Source organism: Microtus ochrogaster, chromosome 8, assembly GCF_000317375.1.
Source record: "Microtus ochrogaster isolate Prairie Vole_2 chromosome 8, MicOch1.0, whole genome shotgun sequence".
NCBI lineage: Eukaryota > Metazoa > Chordata > Mammalia > Rodentia > Cricetidae > Microtus > Microtus ochrogaster.
Window position 1 is genome coordinate 86462037 of NC_022015.1, and position 24559 is coordinate 86486595.

Sequence of the window (24559 nt, forward strand, 5' to 3'; positions counted from 1 at the left end):
ACTGAACAGGTAAAGTAAGACACTGAAGGGAACTGAACAGGTAAAGTAAGACACTGAAGGGGACTGAACAGGTAAAGCCACGGATGCTTGGGTGAGAATGCTCGAGTGGTTAGACCGTGGGTTCCTTCCCTAGAAACTCTGAAATCTCGGGGAAAATTGTCATTTTGATCAGAGTCCCCCATGAGTGTGAACTTCTTGTAAGTCATGCGTGACTGACGGGGGCTGCTCTTGCAGGTAAAAAGCAGCTTGCGGTCTTCGGGAGCACGGAGGCAGAGTCCTCTGATGACAGCCTTGTCGATCTGGTAAGTGCAGAGCGATGGTCAATTGCGGAATTGCCAAAATACCGCTTTTATGATGAATCGGTATTTCAGGGAAATGCAGTCTTTGGTGGAGAAAGTCGAGTAACCTTTTATGAAATAGACTTGCTTCCTCCCAGACAGCTCCCTTTTGCAAAGCGCTAATCTTTGAACTTTTTAAAAGAGGCAAAATTGAAGTTCAGGGAAAATGGCGGGCACAATAAAATGACTGGGGTGTACACTTGCAATCTCCGCCTCCCCCCTCCCCCATGACCAAGACGGGGTGCGAAAGGCCAGGCCGTGTTCTGATGAAATCGGCGCACTCTCAAGACTCGTAAAGTGCCTGATGGTCTGTCAGGCACACCATCTGTTTGCCCTTCAGTGCTCAGCTTGCCAGCAGGCCACTTTACTCCCACAAAGATGAAGAGAAACCCCCCTCAACAGAGTCCTGCAGCGGTTCCCTGTCTCGTTAAAGGACTGCTCAAAACCAAAACTCTGCTGTTTAAAATAAGTTGTTTTCCCCACTTCAGGCTGTTGGACTCGGCGCCCGGTTTATCAAGTTGGGGGGTCTTTCTCGGGGTGAACGAGTGACCAAATACAACCGCCTTCTCGCTATAGAGGAAGAACTCATCCAGAGTGGAACACGGGGTAGGCGCTGCTTTCTCGCTTTGTTTTCCCTTAGCCCTGAATAAGGGAACAAAGAGTGGAAGGGAGGGAATACAAGTCCCTCAGCAGGAGGGCGGGACAATCCAAAGACTACAAATCAGCGCTGACAAGAGCAGGATGGCACTCGCCACAATGTGCATTGTTGGCTTAATGGATTATCTATTTACCTGAATGCTTAAGACTCTCACCACCCTTCTCCTGGCTGAATGCGCTGCTTGGTGCTTTTCAATAGAATTAATTGATTGGAATCTCCAAGCCTGCCTTTTGTTATGGCCCAAATTATACTTAAGGCTTCTGCAGCCGGGCCGTCCCTGGAAGTTAAAGGCAGATGTGTTCCTTCTGAAAACAACTTGTTTCGTTTCCCACAAGTAGGCAGCATGTTGATTCTAACGCCATACCGCAGAGAGGATAAGGTCCCCCAAGAAAGGCACTGATGGTTTATGAAACCCGAACTTGGTAAACCTGCACAGGGAGCTTCTTGTGTCTCTGTCAGAGAGAAGCTAACTAATACTTTTAAAGGCAGTCTAGAGTTAGTCTGTGTTGTTTACTGTTCTAAATATCATCTCACCTGTTTTTCATTCTGACTGTGGGGCCTTTGAAGACCTCTCCAGTTTCCAGTCCCCCAGAACCGCTTCAGACCTTCAGAAAGAACCCTGGGACACCGGGGGCCCAGCCACTTCTTAGGAGCTAGGCCAGTGCCCCTGGCATTCTGGAATGGATTAGGGCGATTAGTGAGAATTTCTCTAAAGCTGTTAGGCAAACACCAAAAACACCCCGAATTAGCAAAACAAACAGCTCCACTCCCACTTTTGAGGAAGCAATCTTGGCAAACTGTCAGCCACTAAAGTATGGTTGTTACTATATGTGGTTCTGCCTAGGATGGTCCCTGTTTGCCATGGTTTCCTTTGGGGTGGTTGATGCTCCTTTGTATTCGTGTGCAGGGATGGCCTTTGCTGGTGTATATCAGTGCCCTGAATGTCACAGTAGGTGTAACACAAACAGACCAGAGCAAGCGACAGGCTGTTCTGAGAATCTGGATCCTTTCTGGATGGGTCTGGTGATGACTTTTAATCCTGCCACACTCAACATCGAAATCAGGGCCACTGGTCAGGATGTAAACCTTATTTATTTTTAATAGGTTTCAGTGAAGAACACAATTTTTCTTCCTTCCAAGAGGATGCTGAAAAGACACCAGAGGCTACTGCCACAATGGCGGAGGAAACTCTTGGGCCCCTGGACTCCATCTTCCCTACAGAGGTTGTGGAGGAATCAGCTAAGCCATGAGCTTCCTGGGGCTGGACTCCGGAGCATACTAATATCACAAGTGTTGGCTAGCCGGCGTGAAGGGTGTCTCCACGCTGGCTCAACTCCTAGCTCCACCAGCTTGGGCACGCATTTTATTCTTTCAGCTTCACCATTGGATAAAGTAAACCCCTGGTGGTTTTACCTTAAGTTCCATGAACTTTATTTTACAGCCATCACATTGCCATGGGGACACAGGTTCTACTGTCTAAATCTGAAGGTCCTGACCTGACTTCATTAGAGGCTAATACAGTGTGATGCTAGGCCCATACTCAGTCAGGCACCGTACCCTTCTCAAGTCAGAACACCTTCGATAGCTCCCAGTGCCCCACAGGCATCCACTGATTGTATTAGTACCTCTGCTAACTTCACATGGTTTTCATAGCCAGCCACATGCGCCAAGCACCACGGGGCAGCACCACAGGGCTGTCTGCAGCAACACTTTCTTTCCTCTTAGCTTCTTCCTACTCTTGATTGCCTTCCACCCATCCTTTCCTCTCAGGTTTTCGGCATTCCCGTATGACCTTTCTCCTTAGATCCTTTCTGGAACAGAGTTGGGTATAACTTAATAAGCACATTTGCAAATGGATATTCGTAGCATCGTCCAGTGCCCTCTTATTTACACCACAGCATGAAGAAAGGAGCAGCAAGTGGTTAAAACGATGATGACAAATTCATGTTGACAGAGGCACCTCTTCTGTGAGTCAGCGCTGGGCTTTTAGTACCGAAGTGAATAATCAAGTAGGGAGACAATAGTAGCCAACCCCTTACATTATCACGTCCTTTGTTAGGTGAGTTAGCACAAGGGCTGTTTGTAACTAAAGACTACATAAATCGCAGGGTCTTGGCCTGCAGCAGAATCATTTCAATCCCGGCTTAAATAGTCTGTTTCGAGGAGAATGACCAAGGGAACATCATGTCCTCGTGGGAGAGCCAGCCCCTCCCTCTCAGCACTGCGATTTGAGATTGGCTCAGTGGCAGTCTCTTTGAAGCATGGCATGGGGAACTGGTAAGCATCATTCCAAGCCTGGGAAAATGTGTCACAGTTTGTGGTGGCCACTGTCTCTCCTGACACTTAACAACAAACAGTGGGGCAGAAGAAATTGAAAGGAAAATCCATTTTAAAGTCAGGATGGGGAAGAGGAGGTGTTTACCTGGCCCTGGCAGTTGTCCTCATGACATGAGTATGCCTTGCGATGGATATAAATTCTAACCATTGAAACCAGAGCGAAATAACGACCAGGTCAGTACCTTAGTGTCGGCCCAGAATGCACTCTGCTCATATTAGCTTTGCTCGAGGACAGTGCACCAACGGCTAGGTGTACTTTTCTTAGAGGGCTAAACACTGCCTCTCTTTGTTGTTTATTCATTTTCTTATTTGCATGCTCCTTCCCTCTCTCTCCCCATTCTTCCCTTGCTGATAAAATGCATAACATCATCTATAAAGAGATGAAAGGAATTCATCATAGCCTAGATTAAAAATGACCGTGTGATGGATATGAAGCCATTCCAGGGCTTCTATAACAGTAACAAATGGGCTACTTATCCTCCACAACCGTCCAAGTTGCTCTCTGCTGAAGGTGATTTGAACATAGTGGGTCTTTGCAAAAGCACTTCAGGATGTGTGTAAGACTGTGGTACAAGCTGTCGCTTGGCCAACAGGCAACCTAAAGTGGTCTGGAAAGATGACCCACGGTCATGCTGACCTTCCCTGTGCAATAACCCTCTTACTGTTCATGAAAGTAGGGAAGGAGTTACTTGGCAGAGCCATAATACGCACACACACGCACACACGCACACACACACACACGGTTTAAGCAGACCAACCCTGTCAAGCAGATGCCCCAAGCTGGAAAACTAATGACTGACTTTGTGTGGGACTTGCTCAGACATAAGGGCTGCAGGCATCTTAATGAAGTCCTTCCTCTCCCAGTAGAGGAGAGAGACTTCATCCTTTACAGAACAGCACAAAGGGCTGGCACGTCTCTCCGCGCCTGACTGTGGCCACACAAGTGTCAGAAGCAGTCAAGAGAGCTACAGCAGAGACACATCTCATATCTTCAAAACAGAATGAATGTCCTGCTAGGAAAAAATGTGTGGTTCCTCCCAACTTGAAGACTGCAAGAGTTGAGCGCACACATCCAAAAGCTCACCTTGAAGACAGAACAAACACACCACCTGCTTTGCCAACAGTCACCCTGCAAAGGGCTGAACCTTAAAGCTGAGGCGAAAATAAAAATAAAAAAACGGTAAGGAAAGAGTGAGCAAAGGTCTACATCAAATACCTGTGTACTGCAGTCCTTTGCAGGCTTTGTGGTACAGGGAAGGCAAGCACACTTTCAAAAGTATAGAAGGCAAAGATGCTTTGAAAACACCAAACACAGCTAGACACCTGGTCGAGCCTCGTGGTTAACTTCTGCTGGACGTGAGGCTGCTTTTAAACTGTGTTAATTCTGTTGATACTTGTGATGAAATAATATAGAAAGGTGGTGTGCCTACTCTCATATTGCCAGATGTGTGTGAAATACACAGCAACAACCTGGTGGTAGACTCAGAAAACACGGAAGAGAGCTGCTCAAAGCGAGCCTGCTCACGAAGACTCCTGATGTTACCCGATCATATCACTCTTGGACCAAACTGTGCAGGACTGCGTTAGTCTGCGGCTGGGCAGGTAGGCTGGAAGCCGGAAGTTTGCCTAGCATACAAGAAGCAGAATTCTATTAAGTGTCCCTCTAGGCTGAAGAACTTCAAGATGTCAATAACCACAACTGACCCTTAATGAGAAATCGTTGTGTGTCTCTTTTAATGTGTTGTGTTGAGGAGAGTTCAAATCACAGCACAGCGGAACCCATCTGAACAAATGAATCCACTTGCAGTGAGCATATCATTCAGTTATGGAAACACACAGTTGGAAAAAAAATCACGTTTTAATTCCCCATAAGTAAACTGACAGGGAGTGATAAAATCAGCACAGAAGGAACACGGAAACAGTAAAACCTAATGAACCTACAGAAAGAATTGTCTCCAAAGTGAGGAAGTGTTCTCACCTGCCTCCCCACTGCTCAAGCCTACGCTAGCAGCACATGTGCAGAAACACAATAGGACACAACTACTGCAATTGTTACTATCATTTTCTTTTGCCCTTAGGTGCTAAGCACCTGACAACTACATGCTGAGTCATGCTAACAAAACTAAGCCTTTCGCTTGCTTTAATAGTAAAATTACCATTACTGAGTCATTATCATAAAAAGTGCATTCAAGTACATTACCACTTATTTTAAATAAACACCAATTTTGAAACAATCGACTTGAAAACCTGCATAAGTTGTTTTTTTTAAATCCCTGATTACATTTCTATTTATTCCTTGTGGTAGTATGAAACATTGTATTTTTAGAAACTACCTCTTAATTTCCTCTAAAAAATAAAACAAAAAGACCCATGTAATATAGTACGGCAGTGAAGCAAGGAAAAAAAGTGTGCTTGTCACTTATCTTCACTGTGCATAAAATCTGGAGTAAAATCTGGTGCTTGTGCCATGGGAATGTGTGGGGAAACACAGGAGTATGGTTTGCCAGGGGACTTCTTTTAAATTCAAGGTTTGGGCTTCCATCTCATTGCTCTATTCAGCAGCGGGAACCCCGAAATCCCTGGCAAGCCTTGGACACAGGGGCATGTTTTTCACATGCTAAGAGACCTTGAAGCTGGTTGCCACCTTGGAGCTCTCCCATGGATGGTCTCAACACACCCTATAGTGATATTTTGTTTATGATCTAACAAAGTTTTCCTGAAGATCAGAGGGCAAAGCAGCCACACTAGTCAGCTACACAGGCTGGGCAGTGCTGGCACACAAATCCCAGCAGACACACTAGTTAGCCACAGAGGCCAGGCTGTGGTGGTGCACGCCTTTAATCTCAGCACTAGACAGGAATATAAGGCAGGATGAGATAGGAACTCGCTCTGTTCAATAGAGGTTAAGAGTTCTCTAGTAGCTTGGCTGCTTTGCTTCTCTGATCATCAGGCAAACTTTGTTAGACCATAAACAAAATATCCCTATAGCACTCCACAAAACAGAGATGCTACTGGGCTCACTGACTTCCAGGCTGCTTCAGTCTCCCCATCCAAAGAGCAGCACCCCAAAGAGGCTCCTTTAGGGAGCCTGTAGGTGGAGAATAAAGACTCTTTAGATGGAGTCTTGCAATGTGACCCAAACTGAAGTCCAGGCTCAAGCAATCCTCCTGCCTCCGTCTCCCTGGTGCTAGGGTTGCACGCAGAAGGATTGGATTAAAGTTTGGTGGCCCTCTGTCTACCCAGTTTCTGGCAGCCACCTTGAATTTCATCATGGATACATTTGAAGAGTAGTGTGCACAATTCCTAACAAAGACATCAACACCCAAGTTTCCCGCCACCTTCTCGAATAAGTCACACTCGACATAGAAACCAGAAAGAACCCTTACCCCATAAAGATAAAAAATACTACCCAGAAGATGCATCTTGCTAAACAGCTTACTTATGTTTATACTTGCTACTTACAAGTGATACCAGCAAAAAAGTGTGTGGCCAGAACAAAGGAAGTGTCCAGTGGTCCTTGACAGTAACCCAAATGAGCCACGTGCTTATGGGCAAGGGCTCGCAAACATGCCGGCCTCTGGCTTCAGATCAGCAGCTGGAACTGTCCGTCTCTCCCGCTTTCCCACGGCTGTCCTCCTTGTCTTCAGGCTGTACTTCACCTCCTTCCTCCTTGCATTGAGTTGGGTCTTTTTCAGCAGCCTGGTCTTTGGTTTGGGGTTCATGTGTGGAAACAGGATCTAAAACTACAACTGGCTCAGCCTGCTTCTCACTGCCCACACATTGTCTCCTGTATCCACCTTTACTGGGAGGCCTATAAGAGGAGAGAGTTAAATAGAAAACGTACTAAGCAGAGAAAACATTTGACTTTCAGATTCCTGGATTCAGGAAAATACAACAACAAAAAAACCTCCTAAGTCTAACCAACATGCATAGCATGTAGTCTTTGAGATGCAAGCCATAAAAAAAAAAAAAAAAAGAAGCAGCTATTAGATTACATAATAGGAGCAGAAGGCCAGAAAAGAGAAGGCAGGAAAAGTCAAGGCGATTAACTACGGAAGTAGTACAAAGCCAAATGCACCTACCTGCTTAATCGCATACTCCTCTCAGGAAATACACAGCCCTGGCTCCACTGTGCATTCCCCAACACTGCCCACGCCAGTCCTGCCCTGCCTCCCACCCTGGCTCAGCTAGAAAGAATTAAGTTCATCCCGCACTCCTTCTTGCCCCCAGCACAGCTGTTTGCAGCTTAGCTGTGAAGAGCTGTGTGGAGAGGGTTGGGGATCACCCTGGCTCAGTGATGGGCAGATGAGAGTGGCAGCCAGCTGTGCCCACCACAGCCATTACCACACAGGAGGGAGTCCCGACCTCAGGAGCAGGTGGGCGGAGAAAAGGGCTGAAGGGAGAGCTCAAGGAATAAGCTCCAACACCGTGATCGGAAACTTCTCTAATCAGGAGAATGTGGGACAGTTTCCTGTCCCTCGGAAGTTGCCTCCCTTCTGATGCAAGAAGCTGTTGTTTTTCATGCCAGGCAGGTGACATTTCCTTGTGGGAACGGAGGTGCCCCTCAAACATATTCTTGCCAAGTGTCAGGCTGTGGGCCCCGAGTCCTCTCAGAAGTCATGGTCAGCACCTGCCCTGGGTTGTCGATTCTGGGCTGCAGGACTTGCCTAGAGAAAGTCCAGCAGCTCTGATGCTCTCAAGATGATTCTGGTCCTCCTGGCCAATTCCAGGATGTGACTTTTTCACCCCGGAGACCCATGAGTCAGGAAACCATGGAGAGAGCCTCCTGTGTGATGGAGAGCTACTGCTTTGTCTGCTCACTGTTCTGCAGTCAGCACCCATTCCCACTGCCCTGACCTCCTGCAGGTCCGGTCTTCTGAGCTACTCTCATCGTGCGTCTCCCTTCCGGAACTTACCACGGTTAGATGTTTCTCGTCTGCCTCTCTGAAAACATATGGGGCAGGGGCTGCCTAATTTCGACTAAGATTCTATCCCCAGCACCTAGTGCAGATCACATGTCAACCAATAACAACACGCTAGAGAAGACCCAGAGTGAAAGCTTTGGGGAGAGGAAAGCTGAAGGTCTCTTCTATGCATGGAAACAGAACAAGCCATCTCTCAGGGAAGGCGGCCTGCGTGACCTGCTCACAGAGCACGGAAGTCTGAACCCAAAGACCATGCTTATCACTAAGAGCTCCTTCCAAACGCTCGAGAGTCATTCTCTAGTTGTCAGGTCATAGCAAAGGCATGACTTGACCATCACCGTGTGATTACCACATAGCATTGGGAGGAGAGAAAGGAAGGCGAGCCTGAGGATCGGAGAGAACAAAGACCTTCTACTTCAAAACACCTGCTACTGGGTCCTAGAGATGGGTTGGGATGCCGTTTCCTTGCTAGGACCTGTTCCGGTCCAGGCGGCATCGTAAAGCTCACTATCACAAAAGCAGAGCCACTGATAGGTGCTGTCAGAGGAAAGAGATCCCAGGCAACAGGAGACACTATCAGGTAATCTGTGGGATTCTGCTGTCTCTATGCATGAAGTTAGGTGTAACTGGCAGAGCTTGAAGACAAGCTAGAAATGCATCTGTGTCTGACAAAGGCCGACCAGGCTCATGCACCAGCCCTGCAGGGCGAGCTGAGCCCTATCGCTTGGAACCACACATGCATCAGCTCCAGGAGGTGGGCAAGCTGGAGAAGCTGGGAGGAGCTGCAGGATGGATCCACAGGCCGGTCACTGCCACATGCCAGTCAGGCGAGTTCGCACATCATGCCCTATGTAAGCTATCCCAGAGACGGCTGCACATGAACCTTCTCAGGGTATATTACGACCTCACTTCTGCCTTGTTATATCTCATGCGCATTTCGCTCACGGCCAACCAGAAACTGGAACAAACCTCTCAGGAGGTAAAGCTGCAGCTTAGCTTTAGTCTGCAGGTCAAGTCCAGTTGGCTTCACCAGCTTGCCTGTGAGCCCCTGCTGTCAGCCAGCCAGTCTGCAGGAAGCATGCAAAGGTGTTATCTCTCATTCCGCCACTTGGAGATAACAACTACCACCAGTTCATACCGACCTTGGCCATTCCGAGGGACTACTGTGTGTTTGTGAGTCCCTGTGTGTCTGCAGGCGAAGGATGGTTAACAACTCCTAGCAAAAGCTGTCTTCATCAGCTGGCGCTTAGACATTTCCAGGAAGTGCTCTCAGCATCCTGTGGCAGCAACACACAGGCTGTGGGTTTGAGACTGTTTCTGGAACTGTCTCTGTCACTGTTCATCTGTCCTCAAGCTGCTTATCTGCATTGCCATCTGAGAGGTCACTCGCTGGCCAGCCTGAGAACCCCAGAGCAAGGTGGACAGGGATGAGAACCTGGCCTAAGAGCACAGGGGCTGCTCACGAATAGCAGAGACAGTGCAACAGTCTGAGCTGCCTCTTTCTGCCTACTCCTTAACGCTGAGCTACTTCCCAAATATAACGTTGGTGCCGCAGGCTAACTGTGGACACTTTTACCAGTGTGCTTCCATTGTTTCCACCTGCAGCTTTGAAATCAGCAAGGGGCAAAGCCCACCACTCCAGCTGTAGTTTGTAGTCCTTCCTGGTTTGATATCACTAGGTCCCTTGCAGAGCTGCTCAAAGCTCCGGGGATGAGAAGCCATCCTCCCAGGGTGACCTTCTCCTTCTGTCCCCATGGTGTCACTCCAGACTCACTCAGGAGACAGGGCTCTGAGTATGCTGCATGCCTGTATGGAATTATTTAGACTCAGTAAATCGAGGCAGGAGGACGTGTCCTGAACGTGGGCACCACCATTCCCTGGGCTTGTATCCAGGGAGAAAGAGCCGACCTGAGTGATCATTGTCCGCCCCTCTGCTTCCTAACTGTGGATGCAACGAGAAAAGCTGCCTCAACCTCCAGCCGTCACATCTCCCCTTCCACGATGGGCTAACTCTACCTTCAAACTGAACCCGAATTAGTCCTTTCTGAGCACAGATAAGCAACTAAAGTTCATACACATAAACAGCATGGCGGCCTTCCTCTTGAGGAGCAGAATCAGTAAAGCAAAATTGCTGAGTCCCAGAGAGTGAGGAAGACTGTGAATCAGATGCACCCTCCAGGGGAACAAGGGAAGCTTCCACCCATGCCCTGGCACAGAGACTCGATCTGCTGTCTTGGCCCAAACTGCAGAATCTTAGCCAGGATTTCTCTTCTTTTCCCAAAGACTTGTTATCTGTGATCCACTCAAATAGACCTTACGCCTGGGTCATTCTGGGTCACGTGTTCAACAGTTGTTTTTCAGACAAAAACAAGGAAAAGCTAGGATTCAGGAAGAGCCAGAAGAAGGGGCTCCGGCAAGTGAACTTCAGCTCCCGCCCCATGCTGGTGAAAGGAGGGATTGGACCCCGAACCATACTGAACCTGCCTCCAACAGTCTTCACCACAGCTGAACTTGGTAAAGGGATCCGGTGATTTCTCAGACTGTCACAGGAGACTCTCGGAAGAGAAGCACTCTGCGCTCCCCACCCCAAAGCCCATCACTGTTTGCATTCAATGACAATTCCTTTCAAAATCAACTTTCTACCTCCCACTTATATTCCAAAACATTCTAGCTAACATTTCGGCTGCAATTCAAATTAACTAATGCCCCAAAGAGCCCCTAATCGACACGGTTCTGAGCTCAATTGAATACAATCAAAGCTCAGGAAATGAAGGGGGGGATGCTTATTTCATGCAAATTCTGAATATCGCTCCAGCTTAATCTTACTGATAATATAAAGGTGGGACATTTTGAACATTACAGTGAATGAAACCTTTAAGCGGTGAGAGTTATTTTATAAAATGCTACCTCTGAAAAGCTGATTGCCAAACAGTATAAAAATGGTTTCAGGCATAAATGCCAAGTTCATTTCTATTTCACTTCCGAGGTAACTATCTCTCAAATCGCAACAGCTGGACTATTTAACACAATCTGGTGAATCACAGCACAGCGCTTCTCTGGGCTCCCAGTGGGACGTCTGCATTAGTCCGTGGCAGCCATCCAACAAATGACGTACAGCGGCCCGTCTGAACTCTGTTTCATTGACAATGAAAACGGGTAAAACGACAACCACATTTACCACCTTCAAGGATGGAAAATGGAAAGATTTAAATTTGTCTTTATAAAGGAGTTTTCTGGTAAAACTCCGAAGAGGAAGTCGGTTTCTATCTCCCTAGAGTAAAAATAAGTCTTGCCTTCTCCCCCTCCTTCCCATCCCTGCCCTCAGTTAGCCGAGCAGTAGAGAGAAGTACCCTTACTGAGGCTCAATGTTCATTGTTTCTTCCAGAAACTCTTGTTTTCAGAAACATTACATCTTAGACATAAGCTGGGAATTTCTAATCGCTAGCAAGTTTCCCACTTGTGTAACTGGAGGCAGAACAAAGCTTCAAGAGTTTTGCTTTTGTGTACTTTTTAAAAATTGCATTTTATCTGTGCCCGCCTGTCAGTTTGACTCTGCTTTTACTTGTAGGAAGACAGATTAAAGTATAGAAAGTGTTCCTTGCCTCTGGATTAAACAGATTCTCTTTGGCACAGGTAACAATAGCTGGGGAAAGACCCCGTACCCACATTCTGCAAAATTTTCCTTTAGTTTTTTTTTTAACTGCCATGCAGTTTATGTCCCAGCCCATGGTGGTCCCTTCCAAGGCTATAACAGCTTGTTTATTCTGCTGATGTCAGCCAGACCAAGGACAAGTAATAGGTTATGAACCTGGACAGCCCTCACTGGTAAAGCCATGTAGGCAACCCATGAACTCATTACAAAACACTTTTTGTAACATATGACGCTTTTCTTTGGCTGCTGGGTTGGTTTTTTACTGGTTTTTTTTTTTTTAAATAATTTTGCACAGCTTTTAGTTCCTATGAAAATTTCATTTAGATCCTGGGTATTTAAAAACTTAGTGTTATTTACAAGAAATATGTTGAAAGACACACAGTCTTCCACAGCAGTCACCAGAGCTAACTCTGGCTCCTTGAAAACGAGCTGGGCACAACACGCATTTTCAAACATACATGCATTTGAAGTTTTCCTTTCAATTTACTACATTTTGTACATCAAACTTTTAAGACAGGACTGAGAAGGAATTCTGTTTGTCACCTTATATTGTCCTGTACTACCATGGCATGATAAAGTATATTGCCAGTGAAATGTGTTTTATCTGGTTTAAGAAGTTGAATGGGTTTATCCCAGGATCTGAAATTGCTTTTTCCATCTTGGAAGTTATTTTTCTTTCAATCAAAACAGAACAAAACAAAACAAAACTTCACTCTTCCCTAGGAAGCACAAATAAAAGGAAATATAAACACTGTTAAGAAACAGTTTTTAAAAACCTACAAAGTACCAAGGGCAATTTGCAGAAATGATACATTTTAGACAAAGTCCTGTAAAATCCGAGCCCTTGTAACTGGAAGCAAACATTAAGAGGCGATTAATTCTTTGAGAGAGTGGAGAATTACTCGGCAGCACTTGAACAGTAATTTTGAGATTTACTCAACGGTATTTTACCAGTCATTTCTTCACTAGGTGTAATACATCCTGAACAATTAATCGGGAAGAAGTTGCTGTCTGTACAGCCCCTCGGAACACTGAGACAATACCAGGGCTGAGCTTTCCGGCAGTCCCCAGGATAACTCCTGGTGTGGGGAAGAAGAAAAGACCAAGTTGGGGGATCTCAGCTTCCAGAGCATCCAGTTGTTCAGCTAATTTTGTTGTTAAAACTTAATTGTCCATGTACCAGTGCACACGGGGCTCCATTGTGGTCTGGCTCTGTGGAACAGAGCCGTTTCCTGCAGTGTCCGTACACAATTCAGCAGGGCTAAGATTACAGCTGTGCGCCCAGCAAATCCTTTAATTGTATAAGAGCATCAGATTAAGCAGGAACGTCCATGCGGCTCACTCTGCTAGTAGACTCTTCTCGGAAATAAATGTTTACCAAGTACAGGGAAGGTGCCTTCCTCCCCGTCTCCTCAATGCAGAGCCTACACACAGACAGACACACAGACACACAGAGAAGCACACACAGACGTGCACACACAGACACACACAGACACACACACAGACACACATACACACACACACACCCCAGAAAGAGAAAGAGGAAAAGGAAGAGATGAGGAATTGAGGGCTGAAAGTAACCAGAAGAAAGCACCCTGCTTCCCCACAGGGACAGGCATCTTCCCTGGCCTCCATCTGAATAAAATGTTGACCCAAGCCTCCCTGAAAAGATGGTTATATGGCCAACAAACGATGCTTGCCCCGCTGAGACCAATGTTAGAAAGATTTTACATGAAGTTGTTCTAACAGTAAGTTTAAAAATAGAAATTTCTATTTGAGAACGTATTTCAAAAGTTGAAACTCTTCCTCCTCCAATTGTGAAAACCAGTACTTTTCCCTTTCATTTTTAAACATTAGATTCACACTAGAAATAACAAATAAAACTGAAAAGACGAGTTAGAGGTCAAACAATGATTAAAAAAATCAATCCGATTTTTAATTAAAAACTCGAAAGGCAATTAGACTTTTTTTTTTTTCTGTCATGAAAAGGTTTGGCTGGTCACACCAACCAAGAGACATCTAAAATTTCTCTTCTATCAGCTACCCTCACTATTCAGAAAATGGGTTACATAGGGTGAGCTCTTGCTAGAATAGATCTGTATGGGGCCAAATGTCACAGGTATTTAGAGATACCACAGATCAGGAAATTAAATGTAAATTAAAATAAAAAATGGTTTCACTAGAAAAGGACACTTTCCTATTGAAATTGAAGTCCTATAATTGCTACATGGGTTTTGTGATTTTCTTTCTTTTTAATTCTCCAAGGGCAGAAAGTGACCTGTGTTGAACCTCCCAAACAAAAAGCAAGCTAACTGCCTGCCTGGCGGCTCAAAGGGATATTTAAAAGAGCTCGAAGCTTCCAGGGTGGGAGGGTCTGGGACTCAGAAGAGTGGACGCTTTAGAAATGTGTTGGCTGGAGGAGTCTCCAGGGACTGAGAAGAGGGGCAGTCTGGGAAATCACTGCCTCTCACTCCCCAGTCCTGAGATTCCGTGTGACTCTGACTTTCAGTGCATAAGTCACAAATGAAAAGTCGACTTTGGGGACGGTGTTGTTTAATTGCAACTCCTTGGAGGATATTCACTTTTGGGAAAGTAATTCATGGGCAGACAAAGCCCAGTTCAGACCAGCAGAGTCACTTCCAGATGAGGCCGGTTCAGAGAGGAAAAACAAAAATGGTAACAGCAGGACATGCTCACACCTCTGCTTGGTTTTTGAGGTAGAGATGGGTGAGATCTGCTCAGCTTTTCCTCCACATGGAAGACTAATGCTCCTCCACTCCTGACACACACACACACACACACACACACACACACACACACACACACACACACTACCATACATACACTTCCGACCCAGACCAAACTTCGAAAAAGGCAAACCATAAACTGAAAATAATGATCAGCTGGGCAGTGGTAGCACACATCTTTCGTCTCAGCACTCAGGGGCAGAGACAGGTGGATCTCTGTGAGTTCAAGGCCACTCTGGTCTACCAACTGACTTTCAGAACATCCAGGGTTACACAAAGAAACCCTTTCTCGAAAAACCAAAAAAAGAAAGAAAGAAAGAAAGAAAGAAAGAAAGAAAGAAAGAAAGAAAGAAAGAAAGAAAGACAGAAACCCTGTCTTGAAAACCCCCAACAAAATGATGATGATGATGATGATGATGATGGTGATCAAAACCAGTGTCACGGGAACCTCACATCGCTGTAGTATGTTACCACTTACTAACATCCCTTTCTGATCCCCTGCTCAGAGGCAGATATATTCAATGTAGCAAGTTTGAAACATCCAGGACAGTTTTTAAAAACTGTGTAATGGAGGGTTGTGGAAGTGGTCAGTGGGTAATAGGAGTGTTTGCTGTACCAGCATGGGGACCTGAATTCAAATCCTTAGCAGTCAAGTGAAAGCTGGAGATGACGTTGTATGCTGTGACTCAGCAAGAGAGAGCACAGACAGCAAGATTCCTGGTGAAAATGGAAAGCTCTGGCTCGACGAGGAACCATGTCTTACAGTCGTCGAGTGGAAAGTGATAAAAAGATACTCAATATTCTTCACTGGCTTCTGCAGGCAATGCATCAGCATGCACGCAACACGCACACGTGCATGCATGCACGCAAAAGAGGAAACCAACAAAAGACTAAAATAGTTGGTATTGTGATAGACCGATTTCCCAAGCTTATCTTCATATTATTGGAGAGTGCCCTTTTATTGGCAGTATGGAAAAATTAGAACAATCTCTTCCCAATCCTTTGTTAAGACTACTCACTAGCTAGAGTGGCTGTTTCAGAATGCTTTGCAGTTCTGGGGAACACCAGAACTTTCCCATTGCTCAGGATGGACGTAGGGAGACAAAACAGAAAAGCTGACATGATCTATGAGCATGTCCGGTCAGAGAGCAGGCTTCAAGGAGCAATCTAACTGCAGAAACTCTACCTTCTACAAGGAACACCTCATGTAAGCCTCCTCTCTTCCCTAACCTCTTAATACACTGAATGTGCTCTATTGGGATTTGAAAGGCACGAGCTTTACAGAATTTAGAGTTACGTTATTAATTATTAATAACTATTAAGCAGAAGCATAATTTTGGGCGATTTATTTACTTCACTGAGCCACTGTTTTCTCATGTACAAAATGGGAATAATATCCATTCTATAGGTTTGGGATGAATAAAAGAACACATGAAAATACCTGGTTTAATGAATGTTGGTGAGAAACAGTATCAATGACTAAACATTATAGAAGCAAATCCCTAAATCCTCAGCCCCCAAACTGGAAAAATGGTTTCTCCACCCACAGTCTCCATACATCCTGCCTACTAAGGTTTGGACATTCCTCTCAATATGTATTATTTTAGTGTGGATATCTATTGACAAAGAGGAAATACTAACTAAAGCACACACATGATGGAGTGGTATGGGCTTTTCCTGAAACCATGTTTTCCCAGTACAATGCACATGTATATCTATTGAGAACACCCAGTTTATACATTTTGGTGACAACAGATTTAAAATGTTTGGGACAGCCTGCACAGGATTAAAATGGAGGACAAGGTCACCCAAACAGGCATTTGGGGATCTCATATTTACTGTTGAACTTCTGCTTCTATTTCTGAAATACTGAAATGCCTACCTGCCATTAACTCAGGGATATTTAACTGTCTGAATCCACACATGCTGATTACACTTTGCAGGGGTCGCTTGAAGGCTTTTAGTTTTCTTACGCAGAAATTCCTTGGCTTCTACTTTTGCATTCTAACTTACCCACTGGCAAGTCAGCCAACACTCCAGCCCTGCTGAACCAATTGGGCGAGCATAGCTGGAACCTTGTGCTAAACCCGTGCATTGTGGAATCTGATGACTTAGTCTTGAGGCGGTACGAGGATGGAGATGTGCAGCACTGAGCTAAACACACACAACTCCTTGGACTCTAGAGAATGTTTTCTTGAACTAAAGAATCCAACCCACAAGGAAGTCTTACGTTTCAGCCTGTGCATGCCTGTGGTATGGAAATGCTGGCTATATGCTATTCTAGTCAGCTGATATTTGACCACTTTATTAAAATTAAAGAACATGCTTCTTCATCCATCCACTTATTGAGAGCCTACCGTCTGGCAGGCACCATTCGTGGTGTGTGAAATACCACAAATACATAAAACAAACAAAAACAAAAATCCTATACTCGTCTGGTTTACATTTCCTCAGAGGGAGAGAAATAATCTACACGGTAAAGCATGTAGTAACTGCTGTGGGGAAAATGAAGTAGGGTGTGGGAAATCAGGGTGTAGGGGAACATGTGGCTACAACTCTGATTGTAGTGGTCAGGGAGACTACCTTGAAACGTTGATCCCTGAGGAAAAAACTTAGGGTGTGAGGGGTACGCTAGCCTTGTACCCATGGGGAAAGGGTGGGGAGCTGAGGAAGCCTTGAGTGTAAAAAAAAAAAAAAAATGAAATCCAGAGTGATGTACAGTGTTGCTATGGCCACGGCTGTGTCAAGGACCAGTGCCTCAGACCCACGGAAAACTGGCAGAGCCTTGCCCCTACGGTGAAGCTCAGACCGTGGTAAATCCTTTCTCTAAGTGGGAATGTTGGCAATTATGCACAAAACCTATCATCAAAACCTATGCAGCCTCCTCCTCCCAAGTGTTTACAACCTAAGACTCCTGTCTACAGAGACCTCCCATTGGTACTAGCCAACCGCTTCCCTGTGCTGCATGTATAAACCACACACAGCTGAGTTCCAGCTTTGAGTAGTTGGTGCTCTCCATCAAAGTCCACACAGCAACCCACGCCAGCTTTTCTGCCTGTGTATCTTTCCTTTGTGCATTCTTTACCTCCCCGGTCAGATTTCCAGGACCTTGACGTGAAGGACACAACAGGGAAGGGCATTCCTGGTAAAACGGGTCGTGTCCATACGAGGCCGGAGAACAGGCAGTGTGAGCACCAGGCCGCAAGTGTAATGGAACCTGGACGAAAAGGCTTAAGTGGAAGAAAGAGAGGGGAGGGTATCAGGGGCTACAGTGAGGCAGTGTGCACGTCTGTGTAAAGTTGGGGTGATCAATCATATGTATTAGAGGCCACTAAGACGGACATCCTCCCTAAACCCTGTCAAGAGCTGGGAGTACCACTCACCGTTAACACCATGGTGGTGATGTCACCGCCAAAACGAAGGAGGGCAGTTACTAGAGCTCAAAAACTCCTTAATTAACAGGAAGAAGTATACGATACATATGTAGAAAAATACCACAATGAAAGCCATGACTGAATGGTAGCCTTAGAAGCCAATTTAAAAACAGCGAAGGGCTGGGTAGAGCAATCGGTGGGTTAAAGGCTTGTTGAATAAGTTTGCGAACCCTTTGGATCATCAGAGCCTCTGGGAAGCTGGACTCTGTTGTGTGCCCTCTGTGCTGACGCAAGGTGGACATAGGAGAATCCCTTGAAATTTGCAGCCCAGCCAGCCTGGTGTACACAGCAGTGAACAAGAGAGCCCGTCTCAAACAAGGTGGAAGGTGCGGACTGGCATCTGAGCTTGTTTTCTGACCTTCACACACCCACTACAGCATGTGCACCTGCCCCCCCGCCTGACCAACACACACATGATCTCGTCTCTAAGTGTCATGCATGCTCAAGTCCATGAGGTAGGGCAAGGTGGCCACAAACACCACAGTGGTTAGTATAACTGAATGAACTTATTAGTCAGAGCCCCACATAGCCCTGAAAATAACCCCTCTGGTTCCTAAGCAGTTCTCCTGGCTGGTAACACACGTTTTCACTTGTAGAACCTGCAGGTAAGCCTGTCCGTTATCTCGAAGCCAAGTTTAAATGTAAGTAAGGGAAGTGAATAATGAGCCTGCGAATTCACCGAATTCTGCGTCATTTCATCCAGCTGGACTGCAGCAAGGGGTTTTCAGAAAAGGGCGCTCTTCTTACTAAATGATTGTCAATATGACAACACATGGCACCGGTTATCTCAGCTAAACAATCCAAGAACGGAAGACAGAAGCATCGGGTTACAGAGTTTAAAAGTTAATACAGCCACACACAATACTTAGATTAGTGCTTTAAGTAGATAAATTAAGTTGCAACGTGTCTCTTAAGCAGTCATTGAACAAGCAAGATGAGAAATAAATTGAGTTCCACATTGGCCTTCCTGGCATCTAACATCTCTCTGTCAACACGCTGATCCTTTTTACTGTCAATTCAACACACATTTTGCAGACCCTGGGCCTGCAATTATTTCATTTCCTTTCTTGGAAATGTAATTTCCACTTACTTTTGGAGAATAAAAGGCAGACACAAAAGGAGGAAGGAGTAGCAGTATTTTCTGATTAAGATTATCTGTGCGAGATGGTGAAGAGGGAAAAAATCTATACACCCGCTCTGAAGCATTTCTCAGAGACTAACTTGTCTCTGCCAAATTGCTTTTGTGTCTGGATATTGGTTCAAATGCTGCCAGATTGCTGATGTCAAATTAGGTGTTAAACAAACTTAATAGCAAAGGCAAAGAATGAATACAGATCATCTTTCTGGGAGATGTACAAACAGCTCCTGGCAAAGAAGGGCAAGAGGACTGTGAGAAGACATGCTTTAGGAAACCACAATGAGATCAGGTAAGACTGCAAATCAGCAAGGAAGGCCATTCATTCCAAAGGAGAAGGGGGATCTCGAGGGCCCCACTGAGAGAAGAGCATGAGAGGAAGAAAACACTAGTTGGCAAAAATAGATCCAAATTGAATCTCAACTTCATTTGTCCAGGTTTCACCTTTTAAAGCTAAGACAGCGAAAACTACAAAGGAAGGGCTCTTTCTCTCCTGACAGAACAGGAAATCAGAGGTTTAATTAACTGTGATTACAAGATTCGGCTGATCTGATTGGCCTCACCTCTTCCTTTTCATTAAGTGACAATCTAGGTGACACCCTGGCACGAGAATCAGTGCACAAGTGTGGACCGACTTCAGATGGAGCCTGCCATTGTTATAAAACAGATTGACCCTCTACTGCACTGGTTTGCAACACGGTCAATAGCAGGATTAACCCTGACAGAGAGCCACTTGGAAGCTGGTCTCTATAGATAACCCTGTATGTGGCACAGTCTGTCTCCGGGAAGACCAGGATGAAGCACGCACACCTTCCAAGGCTATACAAACGCAGGCTGCAAAGGAGTTGGAAAGATCTAGTACCTTCTTCAGGTCAAGGAGGTGCAGAGAGTGACAGACTAAAGACAGGTGTCTTCTGGTGCAGAAGCATCAGCCTGGCACCCCTTTGTGTAGGAGGAGAACCCAACGGATGGCCAGTCCAGTAGGTGTGGCGTTTGCTTTGGAGCTGAAGGAAATCACCAAGCTGGGAGCCTAGAAGCAGAAGCTGGCTCAAAGGGGAGGGAAGAGGGTTTGGAAGGCCACATCAAAGTCTTCTGAAGAGCAACAGATCAAATAAACGCATATTCTAGTCATGACAGATTTGTCTACATTCCACTGAATAAAGAGCATCGTTACTTACTGAAACGTAACCTTGGAATTCGTGCATCCTTCCGATTTACGGGGCCCTTCACCTGGCTCAGGTGTTAGGGGACACGGGCTGTTGAATTCTGCCTCCAGAGTTTTCTTGTTCAAGGCTGTTTTTACACTGGATACAGAACCCAACACTGGCATGGATTTGGACTCTGAGGTGGCTAATATCCCGGTAGGACCTTAAAACCAAACACATACCTCAAGTTTAATAATTCTGTGTGATGCTTATTAACGGTATGAAAGATTAGCTGAAAATGACCATAGGAAGCAAAGAGGCCAAGTTGGTTAAAAAAAGTTTAAGCACATGCTAAAAGAAAAAGAAAGTCCCTACTGCCAGTCTACTTGCTTTGGGAGCAAGTCTAACTTTCAGGGCACCTGGACCACGCTGGGAAATTGTGTGCAGACATTTAAGAGGCTGCAAAATCCCAGGCCACACACCCTTCACTGACTTGACTGGTCCTTAGTAATACTGCAATTATGGACACTCTTTCTTATTTCCAAATATGGCTTTTCTGACAGCCCTGCTTGAACCATTTTGCCTCTCAAGAGTTAATTCTTCTGAAAACTCTGCTCTGCACTTCAAACAGAAAATGGACCAATGTCAAAAGGTTCTTTCTAAAAGGCTCATGAAGACTTCTTAAGCATTAAACAGCTTTTATGAACATTTTCATTTTAATGTGAATGAGCAGTAAGTGGATTTATTGCCTCTTAAAAATACAGACACAAGATTATAAAAATTAAGTGGCAAAGAGTTTGGGCTGTTTACCTTCTGGTCTCTGCTGCTCTTTGGGACAGGATTTAATGACTACACTAGGACTTGCTACTGAAAGTATTGGCTCAGCATCCCAGAACTCCTGGGCTGAAGCTAATAAGCCTCACCTTGAGTTTTCGCTAGGTAGCACGCTATAAAGAACACCTACCTCAAAACTTCAGAAGGAATGCTCTTAACAACCGGACTACACAAGTCACACATATGCAAATTAAATAATGTCAAAATGAAGTCAGAAGAAAGCCTTGAAGGGTGCCTGCAAAGAGGGCTGACTTGGGAGACTAACGCTGTCACAGGGTCACAATGCGGCTCAGGTGGAGAAGTGCTTGCTCAGCATGGAGTCAAGAGCTCCATCTCCAGTGCAGACCGAGCATGGTGGTGTAGACCTGGAACCCTAGCACTTGGAAGGTGGAGGCAGCAAGAGCAAAAGCTCAAGGTGACCCAGAGCTACATAGAGACCCTGTCTCAAAAAAATATAAAAGAACCATCTCCCAATCTAGTATTACACAATACAAAATGTTAGCAAATCCCAAAGGAATTTAGCTTTGGGGTTATACCTTTCTTGTGGCTGTGAAAATGTCTGGAGAACCTAAGAGGGACTGAAAATAGGCTCAGCAATTTAACTACTCCTCCCTTAGTTCAACTCCAAGACCAACTCCGGTCTGGTGACAGGTGTGTGACTTTCTTACTTTGTCTGGGCAGACAGGATGGCGTCATGCCCGAGAGCTCTGTTTAAAAAGACCCTTTCCTTCCAGCTACACTAAGCCTTGTGTTGCATGAGGATGTGGAAGACAGAAGAGAGGGGCAGAAAGATCAAGCAAAGAGGATTCTGGGAAATATGAAGTCTAATTCAAGATTTGCCTCCTCTCAGGTGCTTTGTCCTTGGTAACTCGCCTGCAGCACTAGACTGTCCTTGTGGGAAGATCTCCTTCTGAATGCAAACGCTTGCTGCTTATTTCTATGTCTGCAGCTACTTAAAAAGGGGGGCAGCGAGCTGGGCTCCTGTTTTCCATATATACAAAAAGAAATGAAGAAGGCAGTGTTTGCGACGTTGATTATTGCATTCTGTATTTCCTAAGGACCTCTTGCTGCTCTCTGTCAGTCTGGCGGGCTACCAGGCTGGGGGTTGGGGAAGTGGGGACAGCACCGAGTCCCAGGGCAGACGCTCAACAGCCAGGGGCTGAGTCTACAAAGCCTGGCTACTTCCTGAAGTCTTCTTCCTCCACTTGGTCCCTCCCCTATTTCCCAGAAGTCTTAGTGTGCAAGGGCAATGTCACAGGCCCTGTGCAGGAGACTCAAGCCTGTGCATCACTGATCTCTGTCACTTTCCTCCTGTCCCACACCTAGCGGGTTTGGCGGCCTTCTTGTTCTCTCCCCATGGAATTTTCACCTTGTCATTTCATGAGCTTTAGAGAAATTTTCATGTGACAAATTCTGTTTCATGCTTGGAAAATTGTGACCCACTGAAGGGGAAAAGAGGGTTTTGTTTGTCTAAGATAGTGAGCAAACGTTTGTCAGATTTCTTGTTTCCTCTTCCCCCCTTGGCTATGAATTACAACTCACCCTTCAGTGTGTTCTGACTGTCTACGTCACCAAGAACAGATCATATTTCTTTGTTCAGGGGTTGAAAAATTTTTTGAGGCAGGCTTGCATGTAGCCCAGGCTGGCCTTCAAGTCACTATGTAGTTGAGGATGACCTCCTGCCTCTACCTCCCAAGAACAAGATTACAGACATGTATCGCCATACTGTTTGTATGGTTCCTTGGATCAAATCCAGGGCTTTATATACTCCAGGCAAACACTATACTAACTGAACTACATCCCTAGTCCCCAACTCTATTTGACTTTTATATTTTATTCTAATTTTCCTGGAATGGGACACTGAGTATTTGTACACTGCCAAAAAAAAATCAATCAAACAAATAAATAAAATGAAAGATTCTTATTGTGTCTCTAAAATGTGTTCCTTCCTCCACTTTTGGAAGTATTCCGATTTCCATATTGACTGGAACCAAAGTGCTTCCTCATTTCTGCTGGAAATGAACAAAACACACAATATAAATCACAGTCGTGGAAATGTCATAGAGTAAAGCCTAAGTAGAGAGACCCACAGAAGAACCTCAGTGGGATTCTGGGAAGGCTGTCAAGGCACAAAGTCACCAAATGGATGAGGTGAGGTGGCTGAGTTCTAGTAAAACCATAAAAATTGTCTCCGAATACTCCTTTAATGTCCCTTAAGTCCCTTTCAGGTTGTTTGCTGGGTGGGAACTCCTTGTATGACATTTATCAGTAGAATTCTCAAATAAGACTACACACTTACTATTTTTATGTCAATGTCCTTCCTCCTGTTTGGAAGTAGGGTAGCTCACTGTTCTAGAGCTCAGTCTGGAGGCTCAACTGGCTGTGCAGTGTGGGGATCCACTCGTCTCTACCTCCCCATCGCTGGATTACAGATCATGGACTTAAAAGTATGGATTCTGGGGTTTGAACTCAGGAGTTAATTACTATCTCTTCGGACAGATGACTCTTATGTTTGTAAGTTTGACTGCTTATCTGGCCGATTCTGATTTGAGGAATCACTCAGTTGAGTCAAACCCTATGAAAAGCAGAGCTTGACCATCACGGTTCCATTGAGAATATTCTAACAAGTTCAACAAGGCAGGGTGGGTCAAGCCTATAATGCCAGCCCTACGGAGACTGAAGCAGGAAGGTCATATGAGTTCAAGACAAACCTGGGTTATATAGCAAAACCTTGTCTTTAAAACAAACAAAACCCTTGCCACGTCAAGTTGGCCAATATGATTCAACATTTTATAGATTTTAAGCGTTCGCAAGGACTGTTTTTGACCAAGCTGAGTCTTAAAGCTCAGCCCAGGACCTCTGGTTGCTGACTCTTAGTCCTCCTTTGTGATGGTTTTTCAGAACCAGCTTCCTGGCTAGCTCCCATGGGGAACCTTCATAAAGGTTTCGGTTAATCGCCATTGCCAAAATCATTCAGACAACTGGATCCACCCAAAGTTTGGAACAGATCCTGCGATGTAAGACACGGATAATGATGTGACTCAAACACCCAGTGGTGACGGTGCGTTCTCTCGTGGGGGCAGAGCAGGAGTCTGTCCCCCGGGTGGTCCAGTCAGATCCAGGAATGAAAGGGTATGAAAAATGCAGATGATTTCTCTGTGTTTGCTGTCACTGAGGTGTAATTCCCACTAAAGCTGCAAAACTAACTGTGCCACGCAGAGTGGGGGTGGGCAGGACATTACCTCATCTCGAGAACAATGTCACAAAGTCACTAGAGATACACGGAGAAACTGAGGCACAGAAAGGCTGGATAGCTGGCCTAGGGACAAGCAATGGGCAAGTGACAGGCTGGGG

At 45.5% G+C, this 24559-nt stretch overlaps 2 protein-coding genes across 4 annotated transcripts in view; one reads left to right on the plus strand and one right to left on the minus strand.

Annotated features, from left to right (window-relative positions):
• The window catches only part of Eno4 (enolase 4), a 32280-nt gene extending 29214 nt beyond the window's left edge, over window positions 1-3066 (plus strand). For both annotated transcript variants that reach the window (XM_026781716.1, XM_005352553.3), the window contains exons 12-14: window positions 235-302; window positions 827-944; window positions 2101-3066. In XM_026781716.1, the coding sequence (XP_026637517.1) occupies window positions 235-302; window positions 827-944; window positions 2101-2246 (332 nt within the window). In that variant the 3' untranslated portion in view covers window positions 2247-3066. The remainder of the gene's footprint in view (window positions 1-234; window positions 303-826; window positions 945-2100) is intronic.
• A 1977-nt stretch (window positions 3067-5043) lies between these two features.
• Window positions 5044-24559, minus strand: part of Shtn1 (shootin 1) — a 105406-nt gene continuing 85890 nt past the window's right edge. Inside the window, exons 16-18 of one of the 2 annotated variants that reach the window (XR_003377318.1) lie at window positions 20405-20594; window positions 9401-9535; window positions 7071-7144 (exon numbers count right to left, since the gene is read on the minus strand). Coding sequence is in view for 1 of the 2 variants with exons in the window: in XM_026781718.1 (XP_026637519.1) it covers window positions 6922-7144; window positions 20405-20594 (413 nt within the window). In the remaining variant the exon portion in view is untranslated. Of the gene's footprint in view, window positions 7145-9400; window positions 9536-20404; window positions 20595-24559 lie in introns of both variants that reach the window. The other variant, XM_026781718.1, reaches the window with a different exon arrangement.